This window comes from Podarcis tiliguerta, assembly GCF_965153285.1.
Source record: "Podarcis tiliguerta genome assembly, chromosome: 14".
Classification (NCBI taxonomy): Eukaryota; Metazoa; Chordata; class Lepidosauria; order Squamata; family Lacertidae; genus Podarcis; species Podarcis tiliguerta.
This window is the reverse complement of record NC_139547.1, coordinates 51,030,134-51,042,820: the sequence shown is the minus strand read 5'-3', so window position 1 is coordinate 51,042,820 and position 12,687 is coordinate 51,030,134. Positions and strand designations below refer to the sequence as shown.

Genomic DNA, 12,687 nt, shown 5'->3' with positions numbered 1-12,687 from the left:
CTTTCAAATCAGAACCAGTGAAGGCGGTGAAGGTCCTGTGTGAGTGTCTGGAGGCGGTTGGAGGATGGATGGTGGCTAACAGATTGAGGTTGAATCCTGACAAGCCAGAAGTACTGTTCTTGGGGGACAGAGGGCGGGTGGGTGTGGGGGACTCCCTGGTCCTGAATGGGGTAACTGTGCCCCTGAAGGACCAGGTGCGCAGCCTGGGAGTCATTCTGGACTCACAGCTCTCCATGGAGGTGCAGGTCAATTCTGTGTCCAAGGCAGCTGTTTATGCAAGCTATTGTGAATCCCTACTTTTTGTCCCAACATACCTATCAAGTTATACATAAGTAAACTTCTCCATGAAATAATTAACCATTTTGGTCAAAAAATGCACACCAGCTCCATTGATCTCCAGTTCTGATAATATAAAGACTACCATGCTGCCTGCTTCACAATGGCAACATTAATGCATTCTGATTTTTGTTAGATGCATAAATGAATGGCTACTGGCTTTTATATTTTTCAAACGGAAAACAAGCATATACTGTTGTAGTCTCTGTTGCAGTCTGCAATCTTTTTGAACCACGCACAACCTAACCTGTGTGATGCCTTCCTCTGTTCCATTTTAGAACAATCACAAGCTACAGACTTCAATTTTCATCTTGTCTTGCAACAGCCCTTTCTCTCCCACTCCTGAAAAAGTATTGATTTGCATAACATACTGCCTTATGAAGAGATTTAATTAACACAAAAACTTGAACACTTATTTGTGACCTTTTAACACAGGTGGCTCTGTGGGTTAAACCACAGAGCCTAGGACTTGCTGATCAGAAGGTTGGCGGTTCGAATCCCCGTGATGGGGTGAGCTCCCATTGCTCGGTCCCTGCTCCTGCCAACCTAGCAGTTCGAAAGCACGTCAAAGTGCAAGTAGATAAATAGGCGGGAAGGTAAACGGTGTTTCCGTGCGCTGCTCTGGTTCACCAGAAGCGGCTTAGTCATGCTGGCCACATGACCCGGAAGCTGTACGCCGGCTCCCTCGGCCAATAAAGTGAGATGAGCACCGCAACCCTAGAGTAGCTCACGACTGGACCTAATAGTCAGGGGTCCCTTTACCATTACCTTTAACAAAATATTTACCGTACTGTTACTTTTGAATTCAAAATAAACATATATACCTAGATCCATTAATCCTTTAAGTGACAGTAGTGAATCCTAAACAATAAGTTCTCATTTTCAACTTCTCTCCTTTTTTGCATTTTGATTAAGATTTCCACATGAGGCAGATTTCAACATGTTTGGTTCAAAGCTTTGGTACCTGGTAAGTTTTTCCATAAAGGCAAACTTGAACCTGCCTTTGGGGTCTTCAGTCTTCTTATGGAGGAGCTATAATGGCAGAATAGTCTTAGAAAAGTTTTCCTCTAGTGACCTAATGCTATACCATACACTAGCATCTTGTCAAGAGATAGAACCGATCTTTTGCTTTCTATGGCTGAACTTGTGATATCTGTATGAAACAAATATCTACCGTATTATGTTATGTAATGTCATGTTTTAAGCTAAAAGCAGTACTTGAACTAATGGGGATAGGGAGGTAGGTTAAATCCACATGTCCAACCTCCTGAATCCCATCAAATAAATGGTATCTGCCTTGTTGCCTCTTGAATCTAGTAGCTGAGGGGGGCCAGGTGTCCCCCCCCCCAAAAAAATCTGGGCACTGGTTATTCTACTGAGACTTTCCACAGAGACCCTTCTCACTGTCTCTTCAGGAATTTGTAAGTGGCAGACAACATGCAAAAAGGCCTCTTCTGTAATGGCCCCCACCAAATAAGAAATATGTATGGCTCCTTCATTGCTTGCATTTAGACAGCCAGTTAAACTTTTCTTTTAAATCAGGCTTCTGTGCCCTCCTAGATGTTTTGACTACTATACGTTTTGTTACTGTTGTCACATTATTGTTTGTTTCACTGTAACTTTTTCTATTGTAGTGTGTGAAATGACCTTCACTTTGAATGCCCTTCAGTTTCACTTATCTTGAAAATACATTTTCAGGAAGAGGAAAACACAGAAAGGGTTGCTCCTTAATTCTCTTGATAGTTCTTTGTGTGTGGTTTTAGGGAGGGGTCAGCTGTCTTGGTCAGCTTCTAATGTCAGTGTTGAATCAGAATCCCATTCCATACATCCTTGTGTGCTGCAGCAGGCTACATACAACTTTGTAAGAAAATCACCACCCATTTGCTTGTGAAACAAAAGATTGGTGTTAAGCAAGAAAACCAAGAGGTAGGGTAAGTTCAGAAGGGAAAGGCAAGTTCCAGATTTTGAGAGAAGCGTTACCCAATGGATAACTGAAATCACACTCACTAATAGGAAAGGGCTGTTGCATATTATTATTATTATTATTATTATTATTATTATTATTATTATTTCATTTATTTATTATATAGTAAATCTATATATTACATGTGTAAATTAAGACTTCTGATAATGGAGAGCCAAAATATTAGTTTCCAATGGTGATAACTATTTATTGTTTCTGACAAAAGTTTTTCTCCCACTGATTTCAAAGCGCCTTTCTGATGTCAAGTAATGAGAAATTAACATAGATAAGAAGTTAACATAGATTAACTTCACTTGCCATTGCACAGAACATGGGTTATCAGATTCCGATTATGGTAGATGAAGACCCAAAAAAACCACAGGACTAGTTTCCATACCCAGGAGATGAGTTTTTGAAAACAGCAGCTGCCATGTAGCAATTGCACAGCAAACTGCTTTTGAAACAGAGAGATGTTTCAAAAGTAGCTTGTAACATGACATGGGTTTCTGATGCTCAAAGAAAGGAAAAACATTCAAAATTCCCTCTGAGTATATACATGCACTGAAAGATCTTAGCCTCTTTCTGTAGACCAGCAGCATACTCATATGTACAAGTATCTATTGTATCATGTAACAATATATATAAACCATCTTTCACTGCAAAGTAATCCCAGGGTAGGTTTCAAGAGTATTTAAACAATATCACCAAGCAAACCATAAAATACTAATAAACATTAGTATAAACGATTACAGTAAAAGTAACAAAGGAACAGACTAAGACCTCAACCAGTTAAAAGCAACACCTAAATAAGTTTCAAAGCCAGGGGCACCACTACACAAAAGCCTGTCTCTTGTCATGGCATAGCAGGCCACACCCACCAGTGGGACAAAAACCAATGTGTCCTCTGCCAAACTCAGGATCTAGGCTGGTCTTGTTAATATTTATTTATTAAATATACTTTTGCCCTTCACCTGAATATCCCAAAGCCCAACGCGCGCAGACACAATCTATCTACATTGTGAACAATAATTCACCTAAAACCATAGTACATTATTCACAATATAATCTCAATAAAAATGATATGGCAACAGGAACCACATAAAACACAGTCACAGTCATCATTATACTTCACTATATCCAAAGGTCTAGGTAAAGGGAAAGGCACTCCAACAAGTACCTGGGTTCCAGGTAATTTGGGGTTTTGTAAGACAACCCTAATGCCATAAAGTTGTCCTAATAACAAATACAGGCACCCAGTGCAGATCCCACAGAATTGATGTTATATAAGCTTAAGCACCTGAACAGCATTCCGCCCCAGCTGCAGTTTCTTCAAGGATAGCCCTATGTAGAGTGTATCACAGTCATTGAGATATGAGGTTACCAGAGTGTGTATTACTGTGGCAAGTTTGGTCTAGGAATGGCAGTAGCCAAAGAACAGCTGGCTGAGGGGAGCAGGCCAAGAGAAAAATATATAACCACCTTAAATGTATGTAATTATCCACTTACTTTCAATTATTGACCTTAGAACCAATATTATAGCATGCCATTATATTATTTCCACTACTAACAATAATCATATTTTATAGCAAGATTTTACATTTTGTTTCACTTATTTTTATCTGATGCAAAGGGATAGTCACAAAATGCTCCTGACCAACTAATCAATCAATTTGAAGCATAAATAGAAACTCCAGACATCTCATTTTCAAGATAAGCTTTGATCAAAGTATATAATCTAAAATATGCATTTCTAATAAAAAAATGTTTTAAATGATGAGATACAAATAAATGCAGAGGACAGCGAAATTTCATCCCTTACAATTTAAACCTCAAGTTAAGTTCACCACACTAAAAAAGAAAGCACTCCTCTATAAATCAATATAATTTTCAAAGGGTTGCAAAAGTCATCCTTCATAACAAGGCCACAGATACTTTCTTCTTATTTCCTGCAGTGAAGTGTTCATACTTCAGTGAGTCATTTGAACATCAGTCACAATGCAGCACACAATTGAATCTCCACTCCTTAGAGCTTTTAGGTCAGTTTTGTTCTACTAGCAATCATACACACACTTCTATAACTGGGGTTTACTTCTGAGCAATGATGCTATTAATTGCATTACACCTTGAACATTGCCAAAATGTTCATAGAAGACATAGGAAACAGCTTATACCAAGTTGGACTTACTAGCTTGTCTACACTGACTGGCAGTGGCTCCCCAGGGTTTCAGACACACTTCCCTGAGAGTAAGTCTCATAGAGCTCAGTGGGACTTCTTTCTAAGAAGACATGCATAAGTCATGAATAGCAGCCTTAACTTTCTTCACAATGAGTAATTTATTTTTCCAGTCCATAACGTCACTATTTGAACACTGTAAATGACAGTGAAATAGTAAATACACTTCTCGTAAAACTACAGAAGACCTCAAAAGTTAGATGTGAATGTCTTCTGTAAGATCAATAATGCCTTTGGCTCTTAGGCATGGTCAAGCATTTAAGTTGAATGGGGCTTACTTCTAATTAAGTGCTCACAGGCATGCAGTCTTAATATTTGCACTAAATGCAGTCACAAACCTTTCATTATGATATTACCTTACATACAAATATACATACTTTCCGAAGCAAGATGAAGGTTACTTTCACCATTCATCCACAGAAAACAATATTTCTTAAAAAGGTCACTTTAATTGATTGAGGCATATGCATGTAAAACTGGCTTCACTGCAGACTTCAGGAAATCCAATTTAAATAGCTGTTCAAATATTTGTCTTGGAAAAGGTCAAAATTATATTTAGCCAAAAAGAAAAAGTATACAAAGTAGGGGGAGGAAACGTGTAGTTTAACTTGCTAAAAGATTACAAGAGGTTTGGTATAAACATAACACTATTCTGCAGAGATTTCCAGGCCCTGATTGTCAAACAGTTCAGGAAAAGGAGGGACTGGGAGCATACACAATGGGCCGGAAGAGGCAGCCTGATGCGGCTGGAGGCAATTAGTAAGGAGCGTTTTATACCAGAATTAAAACTTCATCCTGAAGTAGTAAACGCTGACAAGGCATGGCTGGAAGAACACGCTTAGTTGCGTAGCCCCTCCTCTTACCGCTCGAGCGAACGCCGAGCTGCTCCTCCCTAAGTAATTCTACAACTCCCCAGAAACTGGGAGGAGGCGAGGGAAAGATATTCTGAAAACTTCTCTGGGCTGCCTTAAAGTCAAGCTTGAGGAATACTCTCATTACCAGAGGGAGGGGGGACCCGAAACACCATTTACTTCTCATTAATTCTCTCGGTTGCAAAGGAGCATGCAGCATCGTGGTCAGCCATGTAATTGCTAGCAGGAAGCAAAAAGCAACCTTCAACCTTTGCCTTGTTTCCATTCTTTGTTTCTGTAAAGGAGCTCATAGGAAAAAAATGGACCACCGCGTGTGGGGGGGGGGGATATATAACCAAGAAATCGCTCTGCTTATGACAAGGCAATGCTTGGGCAGATCCAACGCCCTCTTTCCCCGGCATGAGTAACTTCCACATGCTTCTCACTAACTCAGCCCCACGAGAGACCAGCAGGGTGCCCAGCAGACCGCTCCAGCCCAGCTTGACAAACAACCACCAACAGCACACGCGCCGAAAGTGAAAGCAGCGCTTGTTCATCAGGTCACTCTGCATAACCAACTGCAATACGCGGAGCCCACGTTGCAATATATTATGTTTTCCACTCCGGCGAAACATTTGGAATTTGCAGAGATCTGGCCATTAAAATGCACACGCGCGCGCACACTGGCAATTATTCTATCCAAAGTGCCTGGCACTGGATCTCTGAAGCCTGTTGTTCCTTTCCTCTGCTATATGACCCCATCGTTCGACTATAAAGGTCCTTGATGTGGAAATGTGGAGACACGAATCAATCGCACCGTTTGTCTGTGTTAAATCCATGTTGTTGGCAACCTGAATGAACAGCGCTCAAACATACAATGGTACTGTATTCATTTTCTCTCTCTATTTTTTTAAAGCACGCCTGATTTAGCCTTAGCTGGCAGATTTATGGGCCCTCCTTTCTCTTGACAGCTTAGCTCAATGTATTTCATATATGCACACACACACACACACACACACACACTCATCCAAAAAGTTAACTCTTCCATTGCCTGGAAGTATTGAATTGCAGATTCATCCCCAAACAGTTAAAGGGTGAAGATTAGCAGAGGCTCAGATAGGATTACACCAATGGTAGGGTGGAGGGAAGTGGGGAGGGAAAGCGATATCGTGGGAGAAAAGATGCCAAGACACATCCTATGGCTGTTTATGCCGAGGCAGCCCTTGTGATCCGAAGCCCATTGTCGAAGGGAAAGGCTGCAACGAGAGGGTTGTGTCTCTGGTGTGAAAAACAGAAAGCCAGGGCTGTATACCTAACCTATCACTCCAGTTCCCCTGAGCAGCGGGGTGCCTGACGTCCTTTTTTGCAAGGGAGGGAGACAAGACTATCCCAATAAGCCCAAAGCGTCTCGAAGCAAGCCTTACCTTGTGCCAGAGCTTGCAACATGTGGAGCTGAAGGAAGAGAAACGCCCACCATCCCCGGCAGAAGAAGAAACAGAAGTTTAACTTTATCATCACTCGATCTCGCCACCTATTCCTCGGCGGAGCAAGGTTCCCAGCCCCTCTTCTCCGGATCACTATTTGCTCCACACGATCCGAGGAGGGCCCGCCACCAAAGCTCACTCCATCCCCCAGAGAGGCCATGTTCTGGCGGGGGGGCCTCCCGCTGCGGCCATCCCGAAGTTTTCGGGGGACCCGAGCCCCCGCCGGGAAGGAGCCGTGGTCTCCCTGGCTGGCGCCCACTTTGCATAGAAACCCCAGGCGAAAGCATTCCCTGTGCATGACTGCCTTGCAATCGCCGCCCCAATCGATGTGTCTCGTGGAGGAACTGATTGCACCAAAACAAGCAGGCAGAAATGCAAAACACATGTTCCTCTGGACTCCTCCGATGCCTTCACCACACACACAAACAGAAAGAGAGAGTGAGTGTGTGTGTATTAAGTTTACTGGCGTCAATATCTCAACAGATCGCGGTTCTTCATCACATCCCTAGCAAAAAGCAAAAGCCATCAGAGCACGGCAGGAGGAAGAGAGCGGTCCATCTCCGCCAGGCACCGGCAGACAATCCAGAGAGCACCTTCCATAGCCACCAAGATGACGGAAACTGCCCGCCCCCCTGATGCTGAAGAAGCGTGGCTACGGTTTCTGCGCCGCCGTCCCTCTTCTTCCTCCCCTCCTCCTCCTCTCCAGAGCAAAGACCCTGCGCTCCTGAAGTTCTAAATTCTCGGGCAAGTCCTTCAATCTCGAGCGAGGCAGGGAGGAAAAGCGATCGTGGGATTCAAAGAGTCACTCCAGCCCCGCTCCAGTCAAAGGGGAAAAGTGGGGAAGCCCCACGCTGACAGGTTGGGCTGGGTCCCGATGAACCTTCCCTTCTCCTCCTTGCAGAGCCACGGGGATGTTCTGGCGCATCCGATTTCCTTCATCCCTCCATCCCTCTCCGGAGTTGCAATCGCGGCGTGTCCCCAGCCCCTTTGGACAGCAGTCGCGAAGGCTCGTGAGATCCCCAGCCGAGCAGGTAAACTGAGCCCGCGCCTGGCTGCGCTGCTCTTTCCAGCTCGATTTGCAACCAGTTACACGCCAGGGGGAGGCGGGAGCGGAGGGGGGGGTGTCTCTCTCTTGAACTCTCCAGCGAAGGTGGGGGAAATCTGATCAGGTTTCCCTCGCAGGAGACAGGAGGAGGTTGCTGGGAGAGAGGCAGAGACGGGGAGAGGAAGCAACAGCTCACCTCCAAGGAGGCTTCCTTCTCCTTCTTCTCCTCCTCCTCCTCCTCCTCCCCACTTCTGGGTCAACTGCGGAGGCAGCCCAAGGCAGAAGCCCCCCCCCCCAGCCCAGCAGGGAAGGAGACCCACGGAAGCAGCAGCAGCAGCAGCAACAAGGTGAAATCCTCCGCTTGGCTGGCCACCCCCGGCGTCCCTCGTTGCACAAGCCCGGAGGGATCTTCCTGTGCTCGCTCGCTCTCTCTTACGCAGAAGCTGTAAACACAAGGAAGGGAGAGAGAGGAGAGCCGTTCAGAGAGCGAGGACGGAAGGCGACACCGCGACACCCCCAGCGCCAGCAGACCCGGGTTCAAAAGTGCTTCGAAGATGCATCCCGTTTCCAACTGGGACCATCGCCACGAGATGGATGCTTAACCCTTTTCGGGACTGCCTGCGACGCTTCTTTATTTCTGGGACTTGACGGGCGGGGTGCACAAATATCAGGTGGGGCACCGAAAGGAGCCAGGGGGGAGATTGGTTCACATTGGTGGCTACGTCCCACTTCGGCCAAGGCAGCGATCCTAAGCACATGCTTGACTTGCATACAAGCCCCAGGAAACTGAAGGGGGGTTGCTCGCTGCTGAGCAAGCAGGCTTGGTGTAGGGTTTTTTAGTCTACACATCTCTTCTCTGCTCCCCCCACCGTGATATTGAGTGAGATCTGCTCCCAGGTCCATTGATTTCAGTGTGCGTGGTATGGGAAACACCCCCCCCCAATAACTTTTTCAGCCCCTTTTGTCTACAGTGCAGTCCTAAGCAGCTTCACTCAAAAGCAAACCCCACAGACTAGACCCATAGATGGGCATCTGGATTAGACCCATAGAAACCGGACTCAAATGAGTCTCACTTCCAAGTGTAGGGTTTCAACCCCCAGTTTCTGTTTCTCTCACCCCTGCAGTCCTCACACTTAACTTTTGCGTCCATCACTCTCCACCCCTGAAATCCACCCTTAGTTATCTATTTAATAAAATTCATGTACTCTTTGGCTGTAGAAAAAACAACAACCCTCAAAGCAGTTTACAAAAAAAGATCAAACAATAAAATTATCGCTGAAATGTATCATTATTCTTCACCCCACCCATCACTCCTCCTCTTCCCTGTAAGCTTTACCCAGCTTTCATATTGTTCTCTGTCTGGCCTGCATTTCCCTCCCACCCAGGGCCGGCCCACACATGAGGCAAGGTGAGGCGAATGCCTCAGGCGGCAGGATCCACAGGGCAGCAGATCTGGCCTCCAAGGAATGCATCACACACTGCTGCTGCCAATCCATGCACTCCTCAGAGGTCAGATCCACCTCCTCCTCAGCAGCCCCATCACCACCAAGCAGCCTCTTGGTGAATAGGAGGCAGTCCTGGTCTTCTCCCACCCTTGTTCCCTTCTGGCTGGGGAGGGCACCATTTTGTGGTTTGCCTCAAGTGCCATAAAGCATTGGACCAGCCCTGCTCCCACCCCTCTCTCAAACGCATTCCCTGAGACGGGGTGGGGTTGAGGTCCCCTATTGCCCTATCCTACCTCACAGGGCTCTTGTGAGGATAAGCACAAGAGGTTATCTTTACAATCAAACAGCCTGCGAATTTCACAAAGCAAATACATGAAACAAATAATAATAGTCTATGGCCTTTTAAACGAGATGGGGGGAGGGTATTGTTTTTGTTTATTCCTATGTTACGCATTTTTGCGTCTTTATATTGTAAACTGCCTTGCGATCCTTCAGGGAAGGGCGGTGTAGAAATTTTCATACCAATAATAATCTTAATAATCAGGGGTGGTTGTTTTTCCCCAGCCGAAACTTGCCGGAATTCAGTTCTGGCACCCCTCAGGTGGGCACGTTGCCATTATAAGAGAACAACGGAGGTGTTCATGGTGAGTTCTGGTACCCCTTTTTATGGAAAAATAGCACAAATGATAATAAACAAGCCTGGGAGACAAAATAGCCACCATGCCAGACTTCCCTGGGGAGGGGAAAGGAAGGCAGGATTTTGTGCTTGGAAATGGTCCTAGTTGCCTCCTCTGAGAACCAGTCCCTGCTCCTGTGAGAGCTTTGGTCTTCTTTCTGTCAAGAAGACTGAGAGAGAACTTGTTTCTATCGAGAAAGCTGCTCCCAGAAGGGGCCTCGGAAAGCCGGCCCACCCATGAGACAAGCTGACACAACTGCCTCAGGCAGACAAGGCCAGAGGAATCCTACTCCATGAGGGGAGGAAAAACTTCCTTCAAATGTGTCCTGAATTGGGAAACAGCATGTAATATAATTAATAATAATAATAATAATAATAATAATAGCTTAAAATATAGGAATATGTAACACGGAAATGTCTCTCTTTTCCTGAGGAGAGGAAAAACTTCCTTCAAATGTGTCCTGAACTGGGAGACAGTATGTCAGTTATGACTAATAATAATAATAATAATAATGGTGGCTAATAAATATAGTATATAAAATAAAAGCCTGTTTCCCCCTCTCATGAGAGAAGTGCTTCCTTCAAATGTGTCCTAAATAGAAGCAGCATGTATGCGTCTCTTATAATTATTACAGATGCACACAACAGCAGCTAATAAATAGGAATATATAAAATAGAAAAACTATCTTCCCCCTCATGAGGGGAGTAACGCTTCCTTCAATCATGTATTGAACTGGGAGACAGCATGTATGCGTGTCTGGTGTGATTATTATTACAGACACACACATTAATAAAAATGTTAATATAGAAATATTTATACTTTGCTTTTCCCCAAGGGAAGCTTCCTTAAATGCGTCCTAAATAGGGAGGCAGTGTATATATAACGAAAATATATTTAAAAACAAAACAAGAAACCTAAAATGAAACAATTTGTGCGGGATGGCATTACATTCGCCGCATACTGTTTACACATCTATTGTTCTGAATAACAATGACTAAGAGAGAGAACCAGAAATCTTAATTTTAAAAATCTTAACATGTGATGATTTGTGAGGGGTGACTTTACATGCGCCGCATACTATGTACATATCTGTTGTTCTGAATAAAAATAGCAGGCGCAGGGAAACCTGCGAAGGGGGTGGCTTTACATCCGCCACATACTTTAGATATACTTTTATTGTTTCTTATTTCTCGGCCGCCTGCTCTCCACACAGGCGCCGAGAGGCGGGCATAGAAGCTCCTCGCCTCAGCGTCCCTTCGCAGAGACTGACGGAGTCTGGCGGGCGAGAGGGAGAATAAAGAGACACCCGCTTTCCCGCCGCTGAAACCTCCCGCAACGCTCCGCCCACCGCCCTCGAGCACCGCCTTCCCGCTCGGCGATTGGCCAAGGAGGCGCGTGAGGGGAGGAGCCCGGAGTGCGGAGTGCGTCCTCCGCCACCGCCCCGCCCCGAAGGCCGCGCGCTTTTCTTTTTTTCAAACCCGTCTGCCTAACGACTGGGCGCGCGCGCGCTCAGCTTCCCCCGCCTCCCTGCCCGCTTCGATTGATTGGTTTGAACCCGGCGTTCTCCCCCCCCCCCCCCCCGCTTCGCGCTTTCTGGCTCCGTCGCGCGCCCCCTGCAGGGCATTGCGGGGAAGCGCCTCTGCAGCAGCCAGCAGCAGGAGCGAAAGGGACGGCGCCGCCGCCGTCAGAGAGAGCGTTTGCGAGCGGGGAGACACGCCCTGGATCGGGGGCGGGAGAAGAATAGAAATACTAGCCGTGGGAGGAGGAGGAGGCTGCAGCGGTCCTCCAGGCTGCATGTTTCCTGCCTTTGTGTCTGGCAGATCCTTGCTGCCGCCGTTCAATTTTTGCAGCAAGCAAGAGAAGGGGAGGCGTGGGATGCAGGCGGGGGTGGATTTGACAAAAGCCAGGAAACCGTGCAAGGGGGGGGGGAGGAAGCTTTTGCAAATACCTCCCCACCGCCCTCCTCGTCGCTTTAAGGCGCTGCTGTTGTCTGCCCGGGCTTGGCTTAGTTTGTTTCGCTGAACGTGCTTTTGCTTGCACGCACCAGGGCTCTTAAAAAAAAAAATTAGTTTTAAATACCTCGGCAAGCTACGTATTGTGGCAAACTCATTCAGCAGTGCCGATCAGGTCCCGTGCCATTCCTCTTCATTTGTGCGTGTCTCGCACCGTGTGTACTGTATTATTAATGGACGGCATTAAGAGGATCGGGCCAAGTGTTTTGAGAGGCGTTTAAATCAAAGGAGTGCAGGCACGCTTTCTGCACGCAGTTGCCCGTGAAGCTTGCAGAATAGATGGTACCAGCGCTCCCTGGGGATGTCGCCTGTTTTTGCCTCGCCATCACTCCGGGCCCACTTTTTCTTTTCAATGCACCAACCTGGTGCCTCGTGCCTGCGACCATCGCCCTTTTTACAGTTTCTTACACCTACACTAAAACACACACACACACACACAACACTTCCACCGTCTTATATTTGGCACTGCAATTTTTTTCATTGCATCGACTGTTATCTTTCGCCAAGAAGAGAGCCAAATATTCCAACAGGGCTCCCGCATCCTTAATCTTCATTTCATTCATTCGTTTGAAACACTTTTGAGTTGCTCTCCTACCTGCGTTTCCAAAGCAAGGTACAATGGTAATACATAATAATAACAG

The 12,687-nt window shown here is 46.0% G+C and overlaps 1 protein-coding gene across 7 annotated transcripts in view; it reads right to left on the bottom strand.

Annotated features, from left to right (window-relative positions):
• SDK1 (sidekick cell adhesion molecule 1) overlaps window positions 1–11,328 on the bottom strand; it is a 586,517-nt gene extending 575,189 nt beyond the window's left edge. For 6 of the 7 annotated variants that reach the window (XM_083413291.1, XM_083413295.1, XM_083413296.1 and 3 more), the window contains exons 1-2: window positions 11,195–11,328; window positions 6,808–8,355 (exon numbers count right to left, since the gene is read on the bottom strand). In XM_083413291.1, the coding sequence (XP_083269417.1) occupies window positions 6,808–7,252 (445 nt within the window). In that variant the 5' untranslated portion in view covers window positions 7,253–8,355; window positions 11,195–11,328. The remainder of the gene's footprint in view (window positions 1–6,807; window positions 8,356–11,194) is intronic. The other variant, XM_083413292.1, reaches the window with a different exon arrangement.
• Between the last annotated feature and the right edge of the window lie 1,359 nt (window positions 11,329–12,687).